Source organism: Pyricularia pennisetigena, chromosome 6 (genome assembly GCF_004337985.1).
Source record: "Pyricularia pennisetigena strain Br36 chromosome 6, whole genome shotgun sequence".
Classification (NCBI taxonomy): Eukaryota; Fungi; Ascomycota; class Sordariomycetes; order Magnaporthales; family Pyriculariaceae; genus Pyricularia; species Pyricularia pennisetigena.
The window spans coordinates 2916494-2942385 of NC_043744.1; the positions used below are offsets into that span (position 1 = coordinate 2916494).

Here is a 25892-nt window from a genome sequence, read left to right on the forward strand (position 1 = left end):
TGAAGTTTAGGATAGGGATATGTGTCGAATAAATGCACTTGGACGCAATTACTCAAGTGGTAGACAGGCTTCACATGGGTACTGTGCTATGGATATACATTTCTGGAACCGACGTGATGGCATACTGTTACGCAACGGCCTCGGCTGTTTCTACTATTGCTGAAGCTTCATCACATTTGGACGCCTTCACATAATCTCCCCATAGCTGCTCGACCGGGCGCCCGACCATCTCGGTCCAAAAGCGCTTCTCCTCGTACTTACGAGCCCTCAACCCTTCGTTGATCTTGCGGACTGTCCCGTCACCAAAGCGGCGCTCCAGGTAATCAAGGAAATAGGCCGTGTGCTGATATCCGCGGTCCCAGCTCCCATCCAGGTCCTTTTCCCAGTGGGGAGGTGACAGACCGCACCGCAGCCGCACAAAGTCGGCGATACCCTCGATCAGGCCGCCTGGGCAGGTGCCCCTGGCATCCCACTGGTAGCAGTGCACCAGCTCGTGGGTGATGACGCCGACGATCTCATGCGCGATCCCATCGTCGCCGTCCTCGCTGCACTTGTCCCGCTTGCGGATGCTCTCGATGTAATGTAGCGAAAAGTGAATCTCCTTGTGGTCCGAGTCGAGCTCGCTGCCGGTGGTGTAGGCGACTCCATCCATGTCACGCAAAATAAGCGTCACGGAGCGCGTAGGTGGTAGGTGCGTGGTGTGATCCTTGGGGGTGTTGTACAGTATGCGCTGCACGTTGCCGACGGCCGTTGGGAGGGTGGTGGAGGCGTCGATGCGGGAGAGGAAGCGGTGAGCGCCAGGGTGCAGCACGTCGCGGACCTCGAGGCGGAGCGTAGGAAGTGGGAAGGTTGACGAAAAGGAGGATGAGCAGGAGGGGGTTGGGGAATGAGGTTGGTCATCTTCGCCGGCGATGTTTGTGTTGTCCGAGGGCGCCACGGTCGCAGAGGGCGATGGTGGGGCTGCCGCCGCCGCCGCCGCCGTCCTCTGTTCATCGCCAGCGGCAGACATGGGCAGCTGGAACAGGACGTTTGGGTCGCGAACCGCTGAGGTCTGATCCCTGTTTGTCCTCGGATTGACCATGATGGCGCAAGAGAGAATTGACTGGGTAGCTGTGCAGTATCGAATCCAATGGATCTACAGTAGATAGCTTATGTACCTGGTATGCAACTGCATGGATGGAAGGGAGGTAGGGCCCTGATGCTTGGTTGCGCGGGGACAGATTGACGTGGACCCACACAGCTTACCAAAGAAAGTAAATCATGAAGTGCAAGGCGTCAAACAACAGAGCTAAAAATGGATGACGAAAGAAGAGTACCGCCTCATTGCGCGGTCCGAAATGCGCCGCAGGAAATACCTGGTGGGATGTAACCCAGATGCTTCTACGACTATTCGCCAAAAGTCTAGCCCTCCCAGCATGGAAAGGAGGGTACGCAAGCAAGGTATGTAGCTTTCTGTAGGCAAGCCCTGTCAATGTTGTCAATTCAAAATCATTCGGTCAATAAACTCCGTCATAACCTTCAGGGCTACATACGAACGCTTGGTGGTAGGTTCGAATATAATTACTATAATACAATTACCATGCAGTGATATCTTGGATGGAGTATAAATTACAACTAGTTTCTTTGTTCCTCTAAAGAACAAACCTCGCTTGACTTACCAAAACAAACATTCAAGCTCATTGATCTTGGGCTTGATCTCGACGACATTGTGAGTACCCCGCGCTGCTTTGGAGCACGTGTGGGGGCGATCAAGTTTACGATGTTACTAATGCTGGTCAACAGGGATGTCACTCACCCCTGTCCCAGAGGTGCACGTCCCCTGGCAACCCGACACGGTTTGTGTGTGGATTACTTGGGCGTTTGTGTTTATGATCGGTCGGGCAGACCCCAACCTCAAAGTTGCGATCTTGATGAGAAGAAAAACCCAGGCCACTTTCGGACATTTTCTGTCCCTGCAACAACGAACTGAACCGCCATCAAACCAAATGCTCTACAATCGCCTCCTGCGCCACCTTTACAAGAAACAATCGCCGAAGACTTTTGCTGCCTGGTAAGATTTCCCCTGATCTTTACACCAAGTCCGAGTGCCGTCTCTGCCGCGGCAAATAATCCCTGGCCGCTCTCGGCCTCGCATGAGCAAAACGAGCTGACCCGTACCGTAACCATCATTCTTTCTTCCAGACGCCCATCTTCAGCTAGGATCAGGAAACAGCTCGACCATCTCAGCGCGACCTAGGAGATATGGCCGAAAAGCTTGATGAGGACCAGGTGTCCAGCCTCATCGCCATACTTCGCAAGGACGTCTCGGTCGACGCCAAAGTCCAGCAAGTAAATGCGGTCAAGTCCAGCATCAAGCAGCACAATGTGCCTGATAACTGTGTCGTACCGGTCTTTGAGGCCCTGCGCATTGCATCTACCGCCCAGCATGCCGTCCTGGTCAACGCCGGTTTCACCGGCCTCAACCACCTCATAACACGAATGTCACGACAAGAGCCCAAGTATCTCACCAAAGAAGCTGTCCGACTATTGCCGCTGCTCGTAGAAAAGCTTGGGGATCAGAAGGAAAAGTTCAGGACAGTTGCTACGCAGTCGCTCATAACTATGTACAAAGCCACACCTGCAGAAGTCGAGCGGGTGATTCGTAACGTAGCCATGGTGGGTAAGAACCCCAGAGCTAAGGAAGCAAGTCTACATTGGCTTCTTCAGGTGAGTGCCGTTTCCCCTCTCTATCTTTGTTGTGATCGAGAGTCTTCTTTCTCTAACTAGCTGTTCAGATGCACCAAGAACATGGGCTCCAGTTCCGCGCCTATGTTCCTACCCTTATGGATTTACTCGAAGATGCCGATGCAGCAGTTCGAGACGCGGCAAAAACCACCGTGATAGAGTTGTTTCGAAATGCGCCAAATGCCGCCAAGTCAGATTTGAAGAAGCAGCTTAAGAATTTCAAAGTGCGCCCTGCGATCGAGCAGGCCATTGTTAAAGAACTCGTCCCCGCGTCGCTCTCGGCGGCACCCTCGGATGTCGATGCTCGACCAGCCTCCCGTGCCGAATCTACGCGATCAACACGCGCGAATCTTTCCGCAAGCACGACGTCGGCTGGCATTGAACGTCCCGTTACCCCCGGTCTTCTCGACAGCAAACCAGAAACCGTCGATCCCACCTATGTTAACACCCAAAGAGAATTAGATGATATCATCAAGGAGATGCACCTTTATTTTGAGGGCAAGGAGACGGAGCAGAACTGGTTGCAGCGTGAAGAAAGCATTAAGAAGCTCAGGCGACTGTTGGCGGGTAACGCTGTCTCAGACTTCCATGACGCGTTCCTCGGCGGCGTGCGTGGGCTTTTGGACGGTATTATCAAAGCTGTTACTTCATTGAGAACAAGTCTTTCCAAGGAGGGTTGCAGTCTTATCCAAGAGCTGGCTCTTGCCTACGGTCCTGGTATAGACCCTATGGTGGAGATTCTTATGCAGACTTTCATTAAGCTTTGCGCTGCGACCAAAAAGATCAGCTCTCAGCTGGCCAATGTCACGGTGGACACCATCATTTCAAAGGTCACTTACAACACCAGGATTGCGCAGCACATATGGTTCGCTTGCCAGGACAAGAACGTGCAACCGCGAACTTATGCCACTGGATGGTTGAAGACACTGCTCAGCAAGGAGGCCCAGCACAAGTCACATATCGAACACCACGGAGGGCTTGAGTTAGTCGAGAAGTGCATCAAGAAGGGACTTGCTGATTCCAATCCATTGGTGAGAGAGAAGATGAGAGTCACGTACTGGACTTTTAACGAAATATGGCCCGCGAGAGCGGAGGCGTAAGTTTTGAATTTTTCCCCTTCCAGAGGTTTGTTTGCTTGGTTCGATTTCGCTGACTGTTACCCTCAGGATTATGGAAGATCTGGATGCCACGGCCAAAAAGCTGTTGCAAAAGAGCTCCGGAAACACCAGCTCGCCCAAGCCGGCCGCGGGTGGTGCCCGGCCTGGCATGGGTCTTTCTAGGAGTACCATGACTGCCTCCAAACCATCTCTGAGAGAGGCCATGTTGGCACAAAAAAGGGCTCTGGCTTCAAAAAATCTACCGGCAAGGCCTGGATCCGCTATGGCACATTTCTCGCCTGTCAGGACTGCATCTTCAGCCTCCTCTGCTACTACTACGTCAACTACTGCTGCCAAACCCCCTGTCCGCCAAAAGCAGCAGCCGGAGGCACACAATTCCAACGGATCAAATAGCCTTTCGGTGGCCCCAGTGCGGCCTGGCAGAAAGAGACCAGAGCTGGCAGCAAGACCTGCTACGGCTGGCCCCTACTCTGTGAGGACACATGATACGGCATCATTGGAGCAGAACAGCCCACCAGAGAAAACAAGGTCGAATGCAGTGACACCCAAGACTTTCGCAGCGTCTCCTAAGAGGACCGCCCCGAGAACTCGACCGGGTCATATGTCGTCAGCCAGTGAGCCAAATGTGCCCTCGCCATCGAGGCCAAAGTCTGCTGCCAGTAAGGCGGTTGCTCCTTCGCCTCGAGCGAGTCCAGCAAAACCAAAGCCCACCTCAGTTGCTCGCACTCTTCGTGAAAGTAGCCCGTCTAAGCCAGTTGAAGCACCAAGCCCGGCTAGAACCTTGGCTTCGCCAATGCCTGCGTCTCCCGCGCCGGCAGTCCATCCCGTTCCGGCAGGACCCATTCAGGAACCAGAAACGGAACAGCAAGAGACTAGACCAGAATCAAGGACGAGTACACCTCCTGATACACCGCAACGGCCGGTCAAGGTGTATGAAGATCCCTTTACAGTGGACGAACCTTCGCCTAAGCCGATGCTAACACGGCCTGTTCTCGAGGATATCCCGATTAACGAGGACGCCGCAAACCTCGTTCGTCCTGTTGAACCTGACTCCGGTGTCACCAGCACGGACGGTGGCCCGCTAGACAAAACCAAACAGTATGCACGCCTCCTGGACAGCGGAATCTCCAAAATAAGGGCCCACAATCTCGACGTACATGGCTTCCGCAAGCTTCAGACGGTTGTGCGAGACAACAAGTTTTCTTTCACCGACGACAAGTTTGAAGCACTACTCCTGGGACTGTTTGATTTTCTGCAGTCTCCACTCAGCGAGATCCCCACTGAGAAGGTACCGGATGTCAAGGCACAGATTCTTGCTACTATCAAGCTCCTTCTGAAGAGGGCCCGCGACAACTTTCAGCCTCATGTATCTCACGCCCTCGAGTCCCTACTTGAGGCAAGAGGAGTATACGAAGCTCGTACACATATAGTCTCAGGCATGGAGCTACTGGCAGACGAGCTTGTGACTGTAGGCGACCCTTCGGAAATGGTCGTAGTTCTGACACAGGCGCTGCAGGGCGTCGAGATGGACGCGAGGGGTTGCCGATCGCTCACCATGGGTTTGCACGTTCTCAGGGAAGTTGTTGATGCGCGTCCGGATTTTCATCCGACTGAATCTGAACTTGCCGCCCTGAGCGGGTTGGCCGCGCGCTGCCTTGACAGCCATGAGTCTGGCGTGCGGATGGATGCGGTCCAGTTATGTGTTGCCCTCCATGCCCGTGTGGGTGATACACGCTTCTGGGACACCATTAAGGGGGTCAAGGAAGACCCCAAGAGCCTCATCACCTACTACATCGTAAAAAGGCAGCGCGAGCATGATGCCGCAGCCAGTAACGGACTGTCAGCAGCTGTCACCGCGACTGTCATTTGATTTGCACGGCGCAACACACATACCCAAAACTCGCCTTCTCTCTTCACTCTCTATGGCGGCGCCATTATACTATTGTAATGTTTCGTCTTTCCTATCTCTTTTCTTGTTTTGCACCCGGTGAAGCGTTGGCTGGTAAGATATACAAGGCGATACCGGGCAGGTGGTAAAAGTAGGACTGCAAAGTGTTTGTTTGGCGTTTGGAATTTTATGCTGGGTGGTGGACTGGCTGTATCGGCATCAAGGCGACTTCTCGTCAACCTGAATTTCTTCGACTAAAAATCTCGTTCCATTCTCAGGTACATGTCAGAGTAGGCTTGCTGGTTATTCATTGTAACTACTAAACAGGGCCAATGCAAGCTTGGGTAGTTAAAATATAGGAACACTTGACTGAGATTTGCATAGGCTGTGCGATTTCGTGACCGACATTACTTCCAAGGTGGTCGCCACGTAGACCGACTCTTGACCTGATGTAATTATTGAGACATATCTCTAGCCAAGGGCTCAAGAGACATGTTTAGTCTATGACGATCCCCAATAATACAGCCCCGTGCTCTATTCTGTATTAGATCTACGCTGGGTATGACTCCGTGTTGCAGAGAAAACGAAACGGTTTGCCACGGTTGGACGATCACAGATACACTAACGGCATGATGTAGCTGCTTGATGACCTTTTAGTTTAGTAACTACATGTCTCGACATGACAGTGCAGATCGATGCACAGGCAAACCGGACGAACAGTGACTTTTGATAGGAAGTAACCCAAAGCTTTATTCGTACAGGTGAATGAGTCAAAACACTTTTACTAATTGGAAGTATAAAGGAATTTAGAAGGAATGCTATTTCCAACAGAGGTACTAGTCAATTCTAGATCTGGACTTCTGCTGAACCACAAATCCATGCGGCTAGACAAGAGCATTGACGGGTTCCTGCAGAACTTGACATATTCTTGTCGTCATTCGGCCCAGGACCAGGGCCATGGAGCGCACGATTGTCCCTTCAAAACAGCGGTTGTCCCCGTTATCTTTTTTTATGTTTTCTGATGTCCTTGTCATCACGATAGCAGGTATTCTAGGGAGGTGGAACAAAATAAAGGATCAATGAAAGGATGAGCCCAGAACTTGTTGGCTTTGAATTCAGGTGACCACGGCTGTTTCCGCACAAGGTTTTCGGGCACGGGGTTCTACACCTTCCCCAAGAACCCAGGTACCTGATGGCAAGTTTGGAACTTGGATTGCCCGGCTCATCCCATGCAGTCAAATTTTTGTATTGTGTTATTACTGAACTTCCGTAACGTGTACCACATATATCATGTAGCCACTCGGTCGCGATGCCGGGCTTTTGTCAGACAATCCCGATTTGAAATGTGAACACATACCTACCTATTTTGAACGCCTTGCATCTCTGCGGGCAGTTCTGAAACGGCCCTAGGCTTGATGCGTAACTAGCCCGCCAACCCGAAAAAGAAAAAAAAAGTTCTTTGCCTTCTTCCTTACAAGGGGTCGGCGGGTCGTACATGACGCAGATTTGTAGAGTGAGAGAGAGAGCGATATGGGTTCAGTGATCCATCACCCCGGCAGGCGACACAGCCCACCTTACTCCGTAACTAATCAGAGAAGTCATTCCAAGTCGCACACCAGAGGCGCTTGATGGCGCACACCCGGTTGAGCTTGTTTGCACGTCTGATTCCCCCCCCCCCTCTCCAATGATGGTTCCTCATCCTATACCTAGAAACGGAAGGCGGAAAAGGATTGGACCATCATTCATGCAAACAACCAGTCTGGGAATCGCTTCGGCAAGGCGGACAAGGGGGTGCGGTTGAGTTGATCATTGTTTTGAAACGCCCAGGGATACGTCCCAGGAGCTTCCCTGATGGGTTTTTTTTGGGGTAGTACGTTGGCGAAATTTGATGTTTGTGCCTTTGCCCTCCCGCCCATTTTTCTAACGTTATTGTTCAACACTTTTTTTTTTCTGTTAAAAAAAAAAAGAGTTACATAACTTTAGCCATCGAAATATCAACCTTTATGTAAGGAATTTCAACGGTTTGTGGAAAGCGTTACTTCGGAACGAAGTAGGCTTCCCTTGGTTCCACTCCTTCGAGATTGCTGCGACAGAGAAGAAAGCGGTGATTCCGTGGCGTCACCCATGGATCGTTTCAAGTTGATTAGCGCATCCCATCCCTGGTGTTTATTCTAAAGTGTCCTTTTTCTTCTTGTTGTGATTATTGTTATTATTATCATTTTTGAACCTGTTCCGCTCTCCCAATTTAGCTCTAGACACAACTGTAAATCGTGTAGTATAATGTGTACTGTAAGCCCAAAGGGCATGCGGAATGCGGAGGGGCATTGGGCATCCATTAAACAAGGAAAAAGAATAATAATGGGAATTCGCCCCGCCTTATTTCAGATCCTTGTTTGGCCCAGATCGGTACTTTCGGAGGGTGTATGGTTGACAGGGACCCTTTGATGTCCATCGCTACGGTTGCTTTGGGAGGGAAGCACGCGGCAAGGCGCTGACGGATGGCGCGGCTGCTGACAGGCATGTCAACGCTGTTTTGGAAATTGTTGGATGATTATGAGCAAACATCCGTTCGCAGAGCTGCATATCAAAGCTAAGATACAATGACAAGCTGCCGGAAGTGGAGATTAAAAGGCTCGCTTGAGGCAATCGGAGAGAAATAAACAACCACTTGGGGAAAAAGTATCTCTTTCCACCGGCCACTGCATAGTAACCACGGCCGGACTCAAAATGTTGGGAAGCAAGGGAGTTTATGTAGTAGGTATGTATGTGCTTCGTCTTGAGGGATGACTGCCCATTTACATACCTGGTTGATGTATTATTGTATGCTGTAGGGGCCGGTAGTCGAGATGGTCATTTTGGTTTCAAGACTTGGGGTCCAAACAGGTCACCATCAGGCGCCCTAACATGGGTACAAAAATAAACATCCTGCAAGTTCGCTGATCTCAAAGTTCTAGACTCTCGACCAACTAATGGCATACCTGTAAGTTCTGTAAGTTGAGCCGCCGTTCAGTCTATTGATACATGTTACATGTTGTACAAATGTGCACAACCTCTATCATTAGGTACAGTAGCTTCAGTAGTAGGTACTTTGTTGGTGGTGGTTAAGTCTAGACTACCGTAGCTTGACTAGCAAGGTAGTGGGCCATTTGGCCATATTCTGTGGGGTTATTTGTTTTGGACAAGGGGCCCAATAGGAGAAAAGACGAGGGGGAAAAAAACGACGGAACCTGGGAGAAACCAGCGCACAATACGGTAGGTACATCTTCTCACAGAGAGTCCTTGCATACCTTTGGTAGGTAATTGCCCCTTGCCTCCCTCCTCGAGCTAACCTTACCTCTTGCCTAAGTCATAGTGGTACTGCAGATGCAATTCTTTGGGCTAATTTCTACTTGTGCCTGGATGTGAAGGACGTCGCCATGTTTAATCTGATCCTGTGCAATCACAGTACAAATACAGTAGTATATTGCGCCATAAATCCTGGTCACATTGACGTTTGGACTCTGCAGATGAGCGACAAGTTTGCTACAGGGTGTGATAATTAGATACAGTACAAGGTTTGTTTGTCGCTTCATATTATGGCCTCACCAAATCCCATGCCATGCATTTCTCTCTGCCTTCACCGCGAATCTGCACAAGTTCAGGAGTGGAATACATACACCCTGTAACTCTGCCACCTTTGACCGTGCTCTAATGTCTGCCGGTTTGATGAATCGAGGAAGGTGCCTGCTCGTTGCATCCACTCCACTGCCCTGCCCTGCCCTGCCCTGCCCTGCCAAGTGGTTTACCCCTGGTCCATCCAATTCGGGGTTCATGAGCGCGCAATCCCAAGTCAAAGTGGGGCCCGCGGCTTGTAATGTTTGCGGTGTGGTGCTAAGTTACAGGCACAAAACAACCTCATGTTGTGAGCATGGCAGTTGGTTGGGCAATTTCTAATTAAAATATCCTCCGGCAAGGAGGGTTTTCATTGCTCGACTCTTGCAAAACCGCCCGCCCTACCTATTCTAAGAAAGGGCACAGGCGCACTGGCGTGCAACAGAAATCGACCAAGCTCTTGAAATTTCTATTCTATTTTATTATTGCATTGCATCGCATGGCATCGCATTGGTCGTGCTGATCTTATCCTCTCCACAAAGTCATTCCCTGTTCTTTCATGACGGCCGCACTTGAACCCTCGAAGCTTGGTCGCATGCATGCCTTTGTACCATAAGGTAATTAGGTAGCCACCCACATACCACTACTACTCACCTGCCTACCCACCCACCCACCAGGACTGAGCTGCACCACACCATCCATCCTGCAAGACCATACTTGCATACCTACCACACGGTAGAGTGCATCGCTACCTCGTCAGCCCTCGCTGGGTTGCCACGCTGACTTCGATCCGACGACTTGCGGTACGAATTACAGCAAACGCAGCAGCAAAGCCTCGACAGACCTAACGGACGGGTCATCGTTTCATAGCCGTCCAGCCCCGGTGGTTGCATTTGCCAATCGTTTTGCCATCCTCTCAACTCGCTTTGTGCCTGCACAAAAGTAGAAGCAAGCGGGCATCCATTCATTCCTTCAATCATTCATGCAACACGGTTGGCTTCTGCTTTGGTAAAAAAAAAAAAAAAAAAAAAGGACAAAAAACCACAACCCGAACAGTGGGTAGGAAACGGTGCAGACGGCTGGCATTCACAGTAATACGTGCAATAATTGCCTATTTTTGTCTGCCAGCTGGACTTCTCGCCATCGAGCTTACAAGGCGCCACCTCTCCATATTTCCCTCCCCCAAACTGCTGGTGTTGGTAAATGGCTGTGTTGGCCATATCTACCAATAATTGACGAGCATCGGTTCACTGGAGAGAACCCCAAGCACGGCATCTGCAGAATCGCCGCTCCGTTATCTCTCTCGCTACCAACGCGCATTCTTAAGTGCACAACTACTGCACTTCCTGAAACCCGTACTACCCGACGCTTCTCACCCTGGGCCGCATCGACGAACCCAACAATCGCGGCCAAGGCCCCCAAGCGACCCTCGTCCGCTCGACGCCATCGTTTCTTAGCGCAAACCCCGTCTTTGACGCCGTTCGGTACCCTTTGCCTCGACACCTTTCGATGTGATCTCCTGAAGGCCACCTTCCTGCCGCGATTCGATTTTCGATAACCACCTCCTGGATCACTCATTTGAAAAGATCACCCTACCGCCCGCCCGACGGTCTCGATTTTGACCCGGTCAACTTTGTCTTGCAACTTGTCGACCGTATCGAGGCAGCCTACTTCCCGAGGCTTGACGCCTCCTGCGGCCCGCCGCCCAGCGCAACATAATCACCATGGACGACTATCTGGACAGTCCTATGGACGCTGATGATATTTTCCCCTGCAAGGGCTGCGGAGAGATTCTCGAAGAAGGCAAAGCGTTTGAGCTGGGTATGTCTACGTCAACACCTTGATTCCTATACTCTTCCACAGTCCCATCTTTACCCATACCTACCCAGTTGCCTATTTGTCTGTCTACATGCCACTCTCTGTTTCGCTCTTCGTTTCTGCTTACCCCTCGACTTGATCGTCCCGTTTGCCTTGGTCATTGTCATCATGGATATTGAGAACATTAAACATAACCTCTCACAATTTTGCCCAACTGACCCTTCTTCTCCAGCCGGCAATCGATGGCATCTCAACTGCTTCCGCTGCAACACCTGCGGCACCCTCCTCGACTCCGACGCGAACCTCCTTCTTCTCGGCGATGGCTCGCTTATCTGCAACAACTGCACGTACAGTTGCAGTGCTTGCGGTAACAAGATCGAAGATCTGGCCATCTTGACAGGTGACCAGGCATTTTGCGCAACTTGCTTTCGTTGTAGGAACTGCAAAAGGAAGATTGAGAACCTGCGCTATGCTAGGACCTCTCAGGGCATATTCTGTATGAGTTGCCACGAATCCCTAATGGCAAGACGGAGGAAAAAATCAAAAGCCGCAGCGCAAGCGAAAGCCAGGGAGAAAGATACATCGCCGATGATAACAGACAAATCCCTCCCGGCTCTACCCCCGAACGCCATACCTCCAAATGCGTTTGGCATGGAGAAGGAGGTACCGGAGTCCGAAACGCCGACCGAGCTGTCGCCGCGGCCTAGACCGGCTTATTCACGCAATGAATCCGACCCCCGGGCTAGCTTACGTCCTGAAAGATCACCGGAACGAGGAGCCGATCAGCAAGGCAAGGAAGGCAGCCTTGACCCTCCGAAGAATTATAGGAATAACAGGAATTCTTCGATTATGATTCCGTCTGGCGACATGAACTTTGGCGAGGCTGATGGCTCTTTTATCCATGTCGCTCTGGGGTTGGATACGGGGCCAGCGCCGTCGTCAACCCCTCGATCTTCTGATAACATGTCAGACAAACGCAGCAGGGATTACTTCAACAACCAAAGAGATTCTGTTGACAAGCGGAGCGACTCGCAAATGTCTACACCTCACATCGCTCTTCAAGAGGCTCGGCGAAACACATCTGATTTGGAAAATGCACCTCCGGCCAAGGAGCCGAGTCGGAAGCTGTCCAAGTCGTCAAGAGCAGGCAGGGACAGTCTTAAAACTTCAACCATCCAAACCGATGATCACTCAAGGAAGCTTGCCAGTGGTCGCGGCGATGAATTCAAACTTCAGGAGGCCCCTAAAAGCAAGAAGCTCGTCAATTCTCGGAATAACACACAGCCCGGCAAGCCCTCTGAGAGCGGGGCCGGGTCAAGGGCCAGTAACGGACTTCTTTTGCAGCAGAAAAACAGGGAGAGCCCACAACCGATAGAATCGCCTCAATCGCTTAGTGCCAACGACAAGTCTAGCACGTCGCGAAGCTCGCCGGAATCACGAATTAGGGATGAAGACGATGTCAGACAATCTATGGATTCCGCAGCATCCGGCCGGACAGAGACCAGCGGCTCGCGTCCAGGCCGAGATGTTCCACCACCAAGACCGCCCCGAAACTGTGAGATATATCCTCTTATTGCCCATCGCACGGGAAACCTATGGGTTGACTGCTGACATTTTGACAGTGAATGGCAAGCTGGACCTCGTTCCACCGCCACGTCCCTCGATGCCGGAACCCAGACTCACGGACACATATATGCAACCTCGAGCACCCCCTCAACCTCCAACACAGGCCAACAAAGATGCAGCTGTTGCGACGGCGGCCGGTGGGGCTGCTCAAGGCGAGAATTCTCCAAAACTACCAAGATGGAGCGCTGGTGGAGACTTTAGTATGGATGAAGACATGGCCAGAATCCTAGGCACTGATGAAGGCTCGTCGTCAATACTGAGGCGTGTTTCAAACGCCGTCAGGCATGGCCGGACAAACAGCGTCGAATCCAGTGGTCATACAGTAGGGCGTGGTGGTCACGGTAGGAGCATGAGCGAGACAACTCGAGGCACCTCCTCTCCATTGGTTCCCAAGACACCTATAGCAGAAACCCCTCTTGACAGCCAGGCCCAGGATATCAGCAGTCCAATCTCAGTAGGAGGCGGCCCGCAGGATGACCCGGCTTTCCTCAAGCGGCAACTCCGCAACTCAGAGCAGAGGGTTGCCGAGTTAGAGCGGCAGTTCAACAATGAGGCTGATTTGCAGACCCTCAATAAGAAGCTCATTGAGAAGAGGAAGACAGTCACTGTTCTTGACACGCAAGCCGAAATTATGGTTCGGGAGCTTGAGGTACTGGCAACAGTGGTCGAGAAAAGCAAGCAAAACAACCAGCCAGTTGATGTGAGGGACCTTCAAGAGACAGTTGTCAAGGAACTGAGGCAAAAGATTGAGAAGTACACGCAGTCGATGACATCCACTATCGAGCAGCTGATAGCGGAGCGCGATCAATTAGTAGAGGAGAAAAACAGGGCGATGGCCGATAGAGATCGAGCACTGCTTGAATTCGAGCAGTTGTCCTCGAAGAATGCGCAACTGGCAGATATGAACAACGACCTTACCCACCAGATTCAGGAGCGTTTTAGGTCTCAAGCCAATAACGAGATCAAGTCACCAAACGGCCTCGGCATCTACCAGGCCCAAAAGCTTACTGCGCCAGGCGGAGGATCAAACTTTGACTCAGCAAGCATCCAGACAGGTGCTACCTTGGTCACCACCGACGTAGACGAGCCTATTCTTGAGGGTCCGACGGTGGTCAACATCCGCAAAGGGCAGGTCAAGAAGTTCAACTGGAAGAAGGGCAAGACAGTTGCTCAGAATTTCACCAAAGGCATGAACCGTGCAGTCGGTGCATTCCAGCAAGAAAAGGAACGTGGAGGAGGACAGTATGGTGGTCTTGCGGGTGACAATATTGGACTGCCGTACAACATGACTGTGGCTCAGGTCGAATCACCGGCCTCTCTAGGCCCCAACGGATCTCTGAACCGGATGCCGAGCGACAACAATAATTCTCGCCAAGGCTTTGGCTTTTTCGGCAAGAAGCAACAGCAACAGCAGCAGCAGCATTCTTTGCCCAAGTCGATGTCTGCGGCGAACATGTCAACTGCAAGCATTGCACCAGAGCCACCCAGCGTACTGTTTGGCTCTGAACTAGTTGAGCGAACAGACTATGAGCGCCGTCTGATCCCCAGTGTCGTCACGCGCTGCATAGAGGAGGTGGAGCTACGCGGTATGGACATGGAGGGCATCTACCGGAAGACAGGCGGAAACTCGCAGGTCCGTGCATTGCAGGAGGGTTTCGACAAGAACGACGAGTTCGATATCTCCGACCCCGGACTAGACATCACGGCCGTTACAAGCGTGCTGAAGCAATATTTTCGCAAATTGCCCACACCTCTACTCACCTACGATGTCTATGACAGAGTTCTCGAGTCAAATTGTGAGTGTCAGGAGATTGAACTATTCCTTTCCCCAACCGCGTTATTTCTGTGGTACTAACAACACACCCAGCTATCACAAACAACAAGGAACGATGTGAACACCTACGCATGACGTTCAACATGCTCCCCACCCAGCATCGTCAATGTCTTGAGTTTTTGATGTTCCACCTTGCCCGGGTTGCGGCAAGAGAAAGTGAAAATTTGGTAAGCTTGGTTGGATTCGCGAAGCTGACGAGTTGTGCAAGACGTTACTGACCGATTTTGGCCGTTCCAGATGCCTCCAAAGAATTTGGCCGTGGTCTTCGCACCTACCTTGATGAGAGACCATAGCCTCGAGAAGGACATGATAGATATGCACGCGAAGAACATTGCTGTGCAGTTCGTTATCGAGAACAGCCACATCATCTTCGAGGAGGCTTAGATAACCTCTGATTCAGATGGTGAATTCCTTGTTCCTACCAGCCCCAGGAAACAAGTATCAGCCACTCAACATTGTATATAAGCTCGTAATGCCAGGTTTAGTAAAGGGAAAGAGGAAGGAGGTGAAAAGGACTCAGCGCGGTCACCTTCTCTCCCACGGACTATGCAAGATGGTTTTTTTTTTATGGTTGCGGCTCTTGCACTATCAAAAGTGCACCTGTTGGAGATCCGGGGGTGTTTCTTAAAGAAGGATTGTGGGAGTCTTTGACTTGCCAGCAGTGCCAAGCCGTGTTTGCTGTTGTCTCGTCATCTGTGATGTGGCTTGTTTCGTTTTTGTCTTTGGAGTACTTGTCGGTTGGTAGGAGGTCTTATGATATCCCCGGTCTACCAACACATTTCTCGCTTTTGTTTCTTCCTCTACTTCGTTTGCTTCTGCATTGCAGGTGCTCCGGGGTCGCAGATACCCGGGTGTCATTGTTAGGTCGTTCAGGCTAGCAGTTTGTATACACAAACCAACCCCAGTCGGCGTTTTTGGCGAGCACTGGTCTTCTCTCATGACCTACATGGACATAGGTTCAAATGTATGCATTAATCATGATTATCAAGGCAAGTAAAGCAGCTGATATCAAGGTTCATGTTGAGGCGATCCAAGTGTTCCTACCCTGCTGAAAAGCTGCGTTGAGAATATCTTGAACATCATTGAAAGGGCATTTCCCACTATCGTTGACTTTGGAGAAGACGTCGCGGGTAGTACAAAGCCTTTGGGCAGCACTCATCCTGTCAAGTGAGTCGAATGCATTGGCACCAAGAGCCTGTGGTTAAAACAGGGTATCAAAGCTATTACATGGCCCTTTTCCTTAGCAAGCTCTACTATAAACATGCACATCTTATGTATCACAGGATGCTCGCCTGCTATTTCTTTTTCTTTTTCTTTTTCTTTTTCGCTCTCCCATTTCTTTTCTTTTTTTTTTTCTTCACCTGTTCTGGCCCACCATTTTCTTGACCTTGTCGAGGAGAATCCCACTCTCGCGGCCCAGCTTCACCCTGCCGCCATGACGGCCAGGCATCGCCGATGGCTTCCTAGCTTTGGCCATGGCCTTGCGCAGCCGGTCACGCTCCGCTGTCTTGCGGGCGCGCTCTTCCTCACGAGCCTTGGCCTGCGCCTCGCGCTCGGCAGCGGCCCTCTTGTGCTCCTCGGCCTCGGCCAGCTCCTTTTGGAAGTAGGCCGGCTTCCCGCGCTGACGGCCGCCGTTAGATGTCGCCGGAGGCTTGCCCTTCTGGATGACGGGGTCCTCTCCCGTAGCGTCGGGTGGTGATGGCAATTTTGCTGCAGCCGCAGGAGACTCTTCAGTGGCCTGGACTGTGTCGTCCTCGCTCGATGTACCCTGCTCATCTACAGTGGCTGTTGCCTGGCCATCCGGGTGGACATGGACTTCGCCGCCTGCAGCGACCTTTTTCTGTTCTTCCTTTTGTCTCTGGTACCGGGCTTTGACCTTGGCATAATGCTTTTCAACCTTTTTTTGATGAAAGAGTTCCTTTTTCACCTTGGTCACTGTGTGGATGGATTAGTGTCAGTCAGTTCAGGGCTGGTCGTTGTCCGAGGGATTTTATATGGTGCCAAAGACTCACATTTCCTTTTCCACGGCCCATCAGGGAGATTTGCAGGGTCTACGGGTAGACCGAGACGGGGTCTTTTTGCCGCCGACTGTTGAGCAGCGGTCGAATTGCTCTTGGCTCCATCGCGACTCCTTTTGTTTGATGCTGGCATGTTCCAGGGGCGTCACGTGAGATACTCTGATTAGAAGGCACTGAAGGGAGGCTCCTGTTGGTTGGTGTTCCCCTCTTTCAGGGCTGGGACAGGTGTCGCAGAATACGAGATAAGATTGTATGTTAGTTAACGCTTCGTGAGTCGGGACGACTCTAGATCCAGCGGTAAGGCAGCAGACTTTGCTAAAGCTTGAGACTACTTTTTTTTTTTTTTTTTTTTAATCGCCTCGTCGTAGCATGAGCGGTCCAGACTGAAGTTAGGGAATTTTTGCATGATTCGGATTTCTTCATCAATGCCACCGCACACCTTTTAGGCGGGGCGGGGATGCCTAAAGGGGCTAGAGCTTCAGGCCTGTTGGTGGCACCTGATCCAATGGCATATACTGAATGACAGGGGTCTTCCAGGGCCGATGCCACAGTGCCAGCTCACCGTGCACCGCTCGGGCCCCGCTTCTTTTGGCTGCTGTACCTCCGACCAAAGAAACGAAGAATTAATGAATGAATGAATGATTGATTGCGTCGATGAGATCAACCCCAGGTCCAAATCAAAGCATTCATTCCTACGTTTCGGCGGTTCTTTCCTCTTCCTCCTGGTGAGAGGAAGTACAACAGGCCCATATCTGCAGCATGACACGATAACCGGCCCCCCATCCTTGTGATCTACTCTTTAGTCTTGGATTTGTTTGCACAGATTTCATCTGTCGTTCCGTTCCGTTCCGTTTTCTAGCCACCTTCTACGGGGAATAAAAAAAAAAAAAAAAACGGATCTTTAGCTCGATTGTGACCGATGAGATCTATTCAAAGGATCCAACCCCAACGCTTGACTTGTGCACTCATAACCAATACCAAACAACACTGTGCTTTCTTCTCCACGCTCCCACATCGTTCCAAGCTGCACAGCACGCACTTCCCTACCGGTACTTGGTACTTGCCGGGATCTGGGGCGGAGGCGGACATTTGATCATAGATGACTCCATTTCCAGTCTCGGGTTACAAGCAGACAGCTGACTGTTGGCGCCTCCCATCTCCTCGTTCTTCTTCCTCTTTTTTACCTTGTGTTTTCGGCGACCAAATCGCTAAGCCCGGGGCTGCTGTGCCTGGTTCGTTTATTTACCTTTCGCAGCAGAAACCAACTGTGATCTTGTTTGGTTGTCTACCACGGTTGCTCACCTCTTTGTTCTTCACTAAAAATATAGCTCTGGCTAGACTCGCAGTTGTTGCTCCTGATATTGCTTCTCTCTCCGACTCACAAAAGGGCAGCCAGCCAGCTTGTACACGCGCACGCCATGGTTGAAAGGTGATATCTTCACGCCAAGCAAGTTGCTGAGTGGTTTGCCAAACCGCCCGAGCAAGATGCCCATGTTCCAGTACCACGCCGGTGCTGAAGAAGGCCGCCCGCCTTCTCCAGATGAACAGGAAATGGCACTACCTCAACCAATCAGGATCAGCGTTGCGCAGCAGCTGGCGAGGAAGCTCTCCGAAGAGAGCATACGCACTGAGCTGTGCGAGGGTCCAGTCGACAGCCCACCTGCGGCACACTCACCACAGCCTCCTGACCAAGCCGCGACCACCTCCGATCGCGCTGAGCTCATTGAACGCTTGAAGCGCGGGGAGAGCCCTACCTGGGTCCCCAATCGACGTGTAAGCGCGACGCCCCCCCTATGCGGAGGAATGGTAGCGCCATCCATGGAGGGACAACATATTGACGGCACTACGTGTTTAGCTCGATTCCCTCTTTCAGCAAGATGGCCCGCTTTCACCCAGCGACGGCCGCCCTGGCCCTCGTTCGCAGCCGGACTCCCACGCGACCCTGCTACCATCAGCCCCGATCACGAGCGAGCAATATAGCCCGCCGAACTCAGCGACAGATGCTGCAAAGGAGTGGCAACGGGATGGGTTGAATATGGAGCGACCGAGATCCGCCCTACACAGCGGTGACTTCACTCAGGATAATGGCAGATTGGCAGGGAGCCCTCTGCCAACGAAAGGTCTGTTTCGGGAACGCCAGCAAACTATTTGGGAAGGGCGGTGGATTGGGGAGTCGATATCACAGCCTCTTAGGCTGGCAACATCGCCGCCGCGTCGTTCGGGCGCCATCGATATTGGAACCCGTACTCCACTGTCCAAGCCCTCAGATACGTACAGCCCGACACGGGAACCGTCTGCGAGTCGCGGATCCGGTATCAGCTCTCTGTCCTCTTCATTTTCCTCTAGCTTTGCCTATAGGCACCCAACAAGCCCTCTGGTCCAGTCCGAGAGCAATGAAGACTTGGATCTTGGGTTGCCCCTAAGTAACATCGATCTGGGTCCTAGTAGAACCCCTCGCCGTCATACCCTGTCAGCCCGTGATCATTCGTCACCCTCTGTACCGCCATATCATTCAAATTCTCGCCGTGAGACAATCCCCCCGTATCAGGCGCATCAGCCACGACGATCTTTGGTGTCAACTCCGAGCTGGCATGCGATCACGTCTGCGGAAGCATCGCCTGGGTCTCCCACCAGTATTCTTAGGTCTCGACAGCAGTCCTTTGGCTCCGACACCTCGCCTTTGCACCATGCATCGATGGTGGGGTCCTATGAGGAGAGTATTCTGCGCGGACGCATGTCGACAACTCCTTCTAAGCCTCTTGACTTTGTGGCTCAGATAGGTGTTTTGGGTATTGGCGAGTGCAAGTCGAGCCTACGGTGTCCTCCACATGTAACCTTGCCTTTCTCTGCCGTGTTCTATAGTTACTCCAGTACTTCTCATGGCCGGTCCGCCACTGAGGATGGACCAAGCCCATACGTGGGCATGATTGATCTTGAGAACGGCCTCAAAGATCAGAGTGGAGATGATCGCGCCAAACGCAAGGCACAATCTCGTAATCTCGCGCGACGTGCTCGGCAAGAAGCCGCCGAAGATGTCAGTATGGTCGGTAACTCGCCTGAGGAGATGACACAAGATAGTCCGTCTAATCGGCCTGGTACGGACTCGCGCAAAAGTGCCAAGTCGAAACGTCAGCCAAGCTCACCAAGGGCACCTCCAGGGGGCTCATACCGCATTCCCCCAAAGGGTCAATTGCAAATTGTGATCAAAAATCAGAACAAGACGGCCGTGAAGCTGTTCCTTGTCCCGTATGACCTGAGCGGAATGGAACCAGGCACAAAGACTTTCATTCGGCAGCGCGTGTTCTCAAAGGCCACAACCTCCGAGGTGAGCAATGGCGGCAGCAGCACAGCGCAGGGTGTGCAACAACCGTTGGCGGAAACACGACCGATACTTCGCTATCTGATCCATTTACACATCTGTTGTCCGTCCAAAGGCCGTTACTATCTTTACAAGAGTGTGCGGGTTGTCTTTGCCAACCGCGTTCCGGACGGCAAGGAGAAGCTCCAGAACGAGATTACACTGCCTGAGCCACGTTTCAGCGCATACAAGTCTGTCCGCGTCATGCAGCCTACGCTACAGAACAACCCAGCGTCGATGAACACAAGTGGCCCAGGGGCCCTCTTGGCAGCCGAGAAGGCCTTCCGGCGGCGCAGCGCCGGATATATGTTTGGTGGCGGCGGAGGGCATGTGCAGCCTGGCGGCTCAAGGTTTGACAGCTTCTTAGACGGCATATCACCGGCTTTTGGTGCTGTTGGTCCAGCGGCTCTTCCAGGTGGCATGGTTGCAACCCAGAACAAGCCAGTCGAGCCCAGTGCCTCACCAGCTCCAAGGACGAGACTGGAGAGCGTCAACAGTGTGTGTGCAGATCCGACCTCGGATGGGTGCACGGCGTCTTCGTCATCCCAGGCGAGCACATTGTCACCACCTGGGACCCTTCGGAATGCAAGCCTGGGGCGGCAGGACCGAATGGTTCCAGAGATCGTCTCCCTTACCCCGACGCGGTACAACAAGCTGAACAAAGGAGACGTGGGTTATGGTGGTAATGCCTTCTTAATGCAAGCTTCTGATGGCCAGTCGACTGCTAGGGGCGCTGCCGAAGGCCTGTTGTCCCAACGGCTCCGGTCATTGGGCGTCCAGGAAGATGAGAACGCAACAGCAGGTGGGCAACTTGGACATCTTTAGGTCGCCGTCTCAACCACATGGTCCCTTTTTTTTTTTTTTTTGTTTCTCCCAGCTTTGTAAATATTTTGGAGTACCGGCGTTGGGATATACTGCTGGATTTAGCTTGATAGACTGATTAGCGAGAATAGAACACTACTATTGTTTTCCACTACCAACTCCGTGTTGAAACGCTCACCAAGCCATGGCCGCAACAGTGAATCTTGACCTAATCTAGTGGGATACTACAGCTTCTGGTTCGTAAAAAGCAACCTGGCCGAGAAATCTAAAACGTCTTTATATGGTGTTTATGAGTAGATGCTGAGAATTACATGCTCTAAGCAAAAGTATTTGTACAGTTTGTCACAAGTCTAGAAACACATTTATAGAGTACATGGTATAGTTTCAACAAAAGCGTGATCCTGGGTCGGGCAACCAGATTCAGCCAGCCCAACAGTATCCTCTCAAAATGTATTCACATGGTCTCCGGGTTGGGCAGGGCTAGCGTTTCGGGCCCCATATAAGGCTCGGTATTGGCCTCGGTATCGGGATTGCTATCAGGCTGCTCCACAGGGGGTTCGACCTCAGCCATCTCTTTGGGCAAGAAGTTGTCCAGAATGGAGACTGCTTCCTGGTTGGAACCCGAAAGGTTCTGGGAATTGAAATCGGTCTGTCTCTTCCTCCACTTGGCCTGGTTCGAAACAAAAGCTTTCCCCTCAAGGATCGCTTTCTGATCAGGGTTAGTGGAGCCTCTGAAGCTGCTGATTGCGCGGATCAGCGTGGGACACTCCGCTCTGATGGAAGTGAGCAGCTCGTCGGCCTCGCGGGACCATGGCCCGAGGTTGATCAGTTCGCCGTAGTGTCGGCCCAGCTCGATAATGGTATACGAGATGGGTCGGCGGTAGTCCAGCCTGCTTCCCATACGGCGCACCTCAAGGGGCAGCTTGTTCTTGACGCCATGCCTCCGGCCCTCGGTCATAGCCCAGCCGGTCCACTGGGGCATGAGCACGCGCTCGCAGAGGGTAAAGGCCTCGCGCCACTCGCCCATGCGCGCTAGACCCTGGATGTAGTGGTTCCAATTGGGGCCCGTCAGCTCGAATCCTGCGGCGCGGACGCGCTGGAACAACGCCTTGAGTTCCGAGACGTCGCCTCGCGCCTCGAGCAGGCGTTGCATCGTCTTGAGCGAGTCGGCCAGCACAAATCTCCACGCCGGCACAATCAGGTCCGACGAGCGTCGCAGGCTTGATGCATCGTCGGTTGCGGCGACGTCTGCAGCAGCCGAACGGCCGGCCTCGCGGGCCATCTCAAAGATTGTTTCCCAGATTAACATGACGTCATCAAAATCGCGTTGGAAAGCCTCGTAGTTGAGGATGGACACCAGCATTCGGATGTCACTAAATTGGCTGGTCCCCCCCCTGTCTCCTTCTTGCATCCGGAAGATCTCCAAGAGCTTGTCGGCCACGCGCTTGTCTTGCCGGGTGACTACGGCAGAGAAGATCAAGGACGCAAACAGGTCAGTTGGAAGCTTGCCCACATCTTTCGGGTAGATATTGGCCGTCCCTTCTCGGGCCGAAGACTGGCGCTCCCTTAAGAAATTGGTGAAGATGCTTAAAGCTTCACGGAGGTTGTCGCTAGACAGCGCCTTCCCGTTAGGCGCTTTGAACCCTGTCTTTTCTGCCTCCATCAATGCCATGATACTCCTGAGCGTGGTGCTGGAAGATCTCGGTATGCCGGCATTTGTCAAAAGCTCGTCGACTTTAGCAACCATGTGCAGCTCGCCGTTTCTCAGAAAGCCTGCCATCAGAAGTAGAAAGTGTTTACCCGTTGGCTTGAAGAAGCCATCTACCTGTGCTGCCCGAATGAGATGGAGTCCGTGGTGAACTTGACGAGTGTATGCCAATGCCATCAACAGGAAGTAGTAGGTATTGGGATCATAGCCAACATTCATGTCCCCCATCTCATTGAGGATACGGTGGCAGGACACCAGATCCCGCCTGACCGCGAAGTGTCTGATGAGCCTGTTCCAAACAGGTCGAACATTGGATCGTGACTCCTTGTTCTTTGCTTGGAGGGTCTCCTCTTTGCAAACCTGTTCGGCTACATCAAGCTGGTCGTTGAGGCAGAGCGCATCTACCAAGCCCACCTTGCTCCGCGGTGTCATTTTGATACCACTGTCAAGGGCTATTTGGTAGAGTTCTCGCACAAACTGTAGCTCACCTCTCTGGCCCAAGATCTTGATAATAATGGAGAAACTTGTGTCATTCGGCTCGACGGCGTCGCAAAGCTCCGCGAAAACTTGTAGGGCACGGTTGTGGTCATGCTTGTAGGCGCTCAAAAGCACGTTCCAATGTCTGGTTCTAGGTTTCCTCTTGTAACGCACCTCCATCTCGTCGAACAACTGCTGAACCATTGCCGTTTCACCTCGGCGTCTGTAGAGCAGGAGCATGTCATAGACACCATCCCATGCCGAGTCGGGATATTCTTTGACAAACATATTGTATGTACGCTTGAAAGAAACAACATCGCCAACCGCCGCGTACAGCGAGAGAAAGGCCCTATAGGCCGTGATATCGAGCCGTGAGTACCGTCGGAGCCAGTCCTGCATGACGAGTTCCATCTTTTGCACGTCTTTTTGTGGCAAAAAGATATCATTCATCAACAGCCTGAGCACTGGAGCGGGTAACCCCCGACCAGGTAGCAAGCGAAGCTCAATGTAGGCTTGGGTGGCCAGGGCCAGCTGTCCCCTCTGGACACACAATTCTATGAGTTCCTGACCTAGGCGGAGGTCTTCAAGCCTCATTACCATACGAAAAGCATCCCGAGGTCTGTATTGCGGAAGGACCCATCGGATGGCGAGGGTCAAGAACGACTCCAAGGGCTTTTTCTGCCGGTCAGGAGTGTCTTTGTCAAAGACATAGTCGAACAACTGTAGCAATTTGTCCTTGAAACCGGGAATGGAGTATATGTGTTGCGCTTCCGTCTGTTCGACTTCCACGCTTCGGTAAATACGCTGTTGTGGGTACAAAGCAAGAGCCAGGGATGGCTCTGAATCCTTCTGATGAATTTCAGGCGTCCAATGGTTATAGTTGTGATAGAAATACTCTTGCCACAGTTCTGCAAGCCGCGCCCAGTCTGCGGCTTTAATGATTTCGGCAGCCGGGTATCCAAACCCTACAGGCCGTCTTTTCACACTGATCCAGGACCTATAGATTTCCATGCCCGCTTCACTGTCTCCAAGGGCGTAATATGCCCTGATGGCGGCCCTCACGTAGGCTGCTGTCTGGCGGACGTCCACTTTGGACTCCTCGAAAACGTTTTCGCGGATCAGAGGGAAGACCTGAGTAATTCTCCAATAGTCGGCGAGTCTCTGAGACTGCGATAGATCAAGAACTAGTTTATGTGCGCGTTCATACTGTTCTTCCGCTGGGAGGTTTTGGAATACCTCCCAAAGAAGATCCAGCTCGTCGAAGCTGACCTTCATGTCTGCCTCGGTCCAAGATTTGGCATGTCTTGATATTGTGCCATAATTGGTTGATCCGAGGTCTTCTTCCAAAGCGTTTGGCAACACGCCAGTTTTCTTCTTAGTGGCCAATGCTCGTTCGACAAGACGTTTGTCAACGCCATATGGAGTTCTACCCAGAGTGGCCTGTTCATGTGCTATTATCGGGTAGTATTCGCCTGCTTCCTTGCCTGTGTTGGATTTTCTTTGCGATGGCGTTGCAGAATTCTTGACTTTCGGTTGGCGGTCCTTATCATCTCTCGGGGCTTCTGGCGCGCGTGCCTCTGCCTCCTCATACACTTCAACCCAGTCCGACTCGGTTGTGTTGGGATCGGCGCTATCTTCTGCATGCTGAGCATCCATGGGGACATCTGGGCGCGAGTCAAAGTTCTCGGGAGACTCGTCATCGTTATGGATAGAATTTTGCGATTGGTCTTCATGAATTGCCCCTGACTTTTGCTCAGACTCGTCCAGCCCCTCTGTGGCGTCCTCTTGATGGGGTATTATAGAATCATCCGCTGGTTTCTCGGCTGCATGGTCGGTGTAGGCTCGGGCATCAATTCGGGCTGACGCATAAGGGCGCCTCAAACGCTCTGATTGTTCCCATACCCCTGTGATAGGACTGGAGTAGAGCCGCTGGCGAAGGCCCGCGGAATTCTGAGGATAGAGGAAGTCAAAGGGTAGAATGGAGGCCATCGAGGGCCCGTCGGGCCTGCCTGGACCTGCATCGGAAGGGGTCGAAAGGAGATCGCCGGGGAGCATCTGTCCAGCGCTCAGAAGTTCGAGCTCGGCAGCTCCATGGCGCCAGAAGGCTGCATGCAGCTGGCGAGCCGTGCGGACCGTCGAAAGGGTTTTATGGAGGCTGCAGGGCTCCAGGATAGCTGCAGACCGCTCTATGACGGGCATGAGGAAAAAAGACTCGACGTGACGACAGCGTGCGTGGTTTCATAATATCATTGTGCTGGATCTCCGCGCGATTCTATGGTTGCAAGCTACAGCCAAGAAGAAAAAAGTACATGGAAGACTCTGCACAAAAGGCATGAGATGTCGCCCAGATTAGTTCTGAATCAAGGACGTGGGTCGCTGTGGCAATTTGTCGTCAATTGCTGGTTGGTTTAACTCGGTGTTGTGGTGCGGTGCAGTGCTGATTTCTCGCAGTAGCCTGCTTGAGGCAAAAAAAAGTTTCTATTGTACAATGTAATAGCACGATTCCAACAGCTTCAAACAGCCCCTGCACAAGTTTGCTAAAGCCGATGTAGGTACCTAGGTACTCCAATGCACAAGATCCCTGCACATGACCTTTGCCTTGTCGCGTCAGGTCACCGCGTCAGAGCAGAGGCGACCAAAAAAAAAAAAAAAAAAAAAAAAAAAAAAGAGGGCAAATCGAGAGACGTGTGGCGGATCGATCGAGCCTGGGGTTACGGGAACATGGAAAAACTGAGAAGCCGAAGAACGATTCTTGATTGGTTGTTTGGGGCAAATGACGCGCGCCTGCGGTGAGGACGGGCCAAAGTTGCATAATTCGGTTGCGCCCGGCCTAGGATAAGGTAGCTTGGTTTCTTATCGGCGAGATTAGGTCGCGATAACACCCAAAGAGGGGCAATTCAGGAGTTTACC

The 25892-nt window shown here is 52.1% G+C and overlaps 6 protein-coding genes across 6 annotated transcripts; 3 read left to right on the top strand and 3 right to left on the bottom strand.

The window, feature by feature from the left end:
* Positions 1-127: 127 nt before the first annotated feature.
* On the bottom strand, positions 128-1081 carry PpBr36_04670 (uncharacterized protein; the record flags this gene model as incomplete). The annotated part of the gene is made up of 1 exon (XM_029891829.1): positions 128-1081. The coding sequence occupies one exon, from the start codon at positions 1079-1081 to the stop codon at positions 128-130; it is 954 nt and encodes a 317-aa protein (XP_029749803.1).
* Positions 1082-2241: 1160 nt separating this feature from the next.
* Positions 2242-5712, top strand: PpBr36_04671 (uncharacterized protein; the record flags this gene model as incomplete). The annotated part of the gene is made up of 3 exons (XM_029891830.1): positions 2242-2706; positions 2775-3820; positions 3891-5712. 3 exons carry the CDS (start codon positions 2242-2244, stop codon positions 5710-5712), a joined length of 3333 nt encoding a protein of 1110 aa, XP_029749802.1.
* A 5333-nt stretch (positions 5713-11045) lies between these two features.
* On the top strand, positions 11046-14983 carry PpBr36_04672 (uncharacterized protein; the record flags this gene model as incomplete). Its single annotated transcript, XM_029891831.1, has 5 exons — positions 11046-11142; positions 11372-12694; positions 12762-14561; positions 14633-14766; positions 14837-14983. 5 exons carry the CDS (start codon positions 11046-11048, stop codon positions 14981-14983), a joined length of 3501 nt encoding a protein of 1166 aa, XP_029749805.1.
* A 973-nt stretch (positions 14984-15956) lies between these two features.
* On the bottom strand, positions 15957-16750 carry PpBr36_04673 (uncharacterized protein; the record flags this gene model as incomplete). Its single annotated transcript, XM_029891832.1, has 2 exons — positions 15957-16534; positions 16612-16750. The coding sequence occupies 2 exons, from the start codon at positions 16748-16750 to the stop codon at positions 15957-15959; spliced, it is 717 nt and encodes a 238-aa protein (XP_029749804.1).
* A 1352-nt stretch (positions 16751-18102) lies between these two features.
* Positions 18103-20800, top strand: PpBr36_04674 (uncharacterized protein; the record flags this gene model as incomplete). Its single annotated transcript, XM_029891833.1, has 2 exons — positions 18103-18390; positions 18473-20800. The coding sequence occupies 2 exons, from the start codon at positions 18103-18105 to the stop codon at positions 20798-20800; spliced, it is 2616 nt and encodes an 871-aa protein (XP_029749807.1).
* Positions 20801-21251: 451 nt separating this feature from the next.
* Positions 21252-25181, bottom strand: PpBr36_04675 (uncharacterized protein; the record flags this gene model as incomplete). The annotated part of the gene is made up of 1 exon (XM_029891834.1): positions 21252-25181. The coding sequence occupies one exon, from the start codon at positions 25179-25181 to the stop codon at positions 21252-21254; it is 3930 nt and encodes a 1309-aa protein (XP_029749806.1).
* Between the last annotated feature and the right edge of the window lie 711 nt (positions 25182-25892).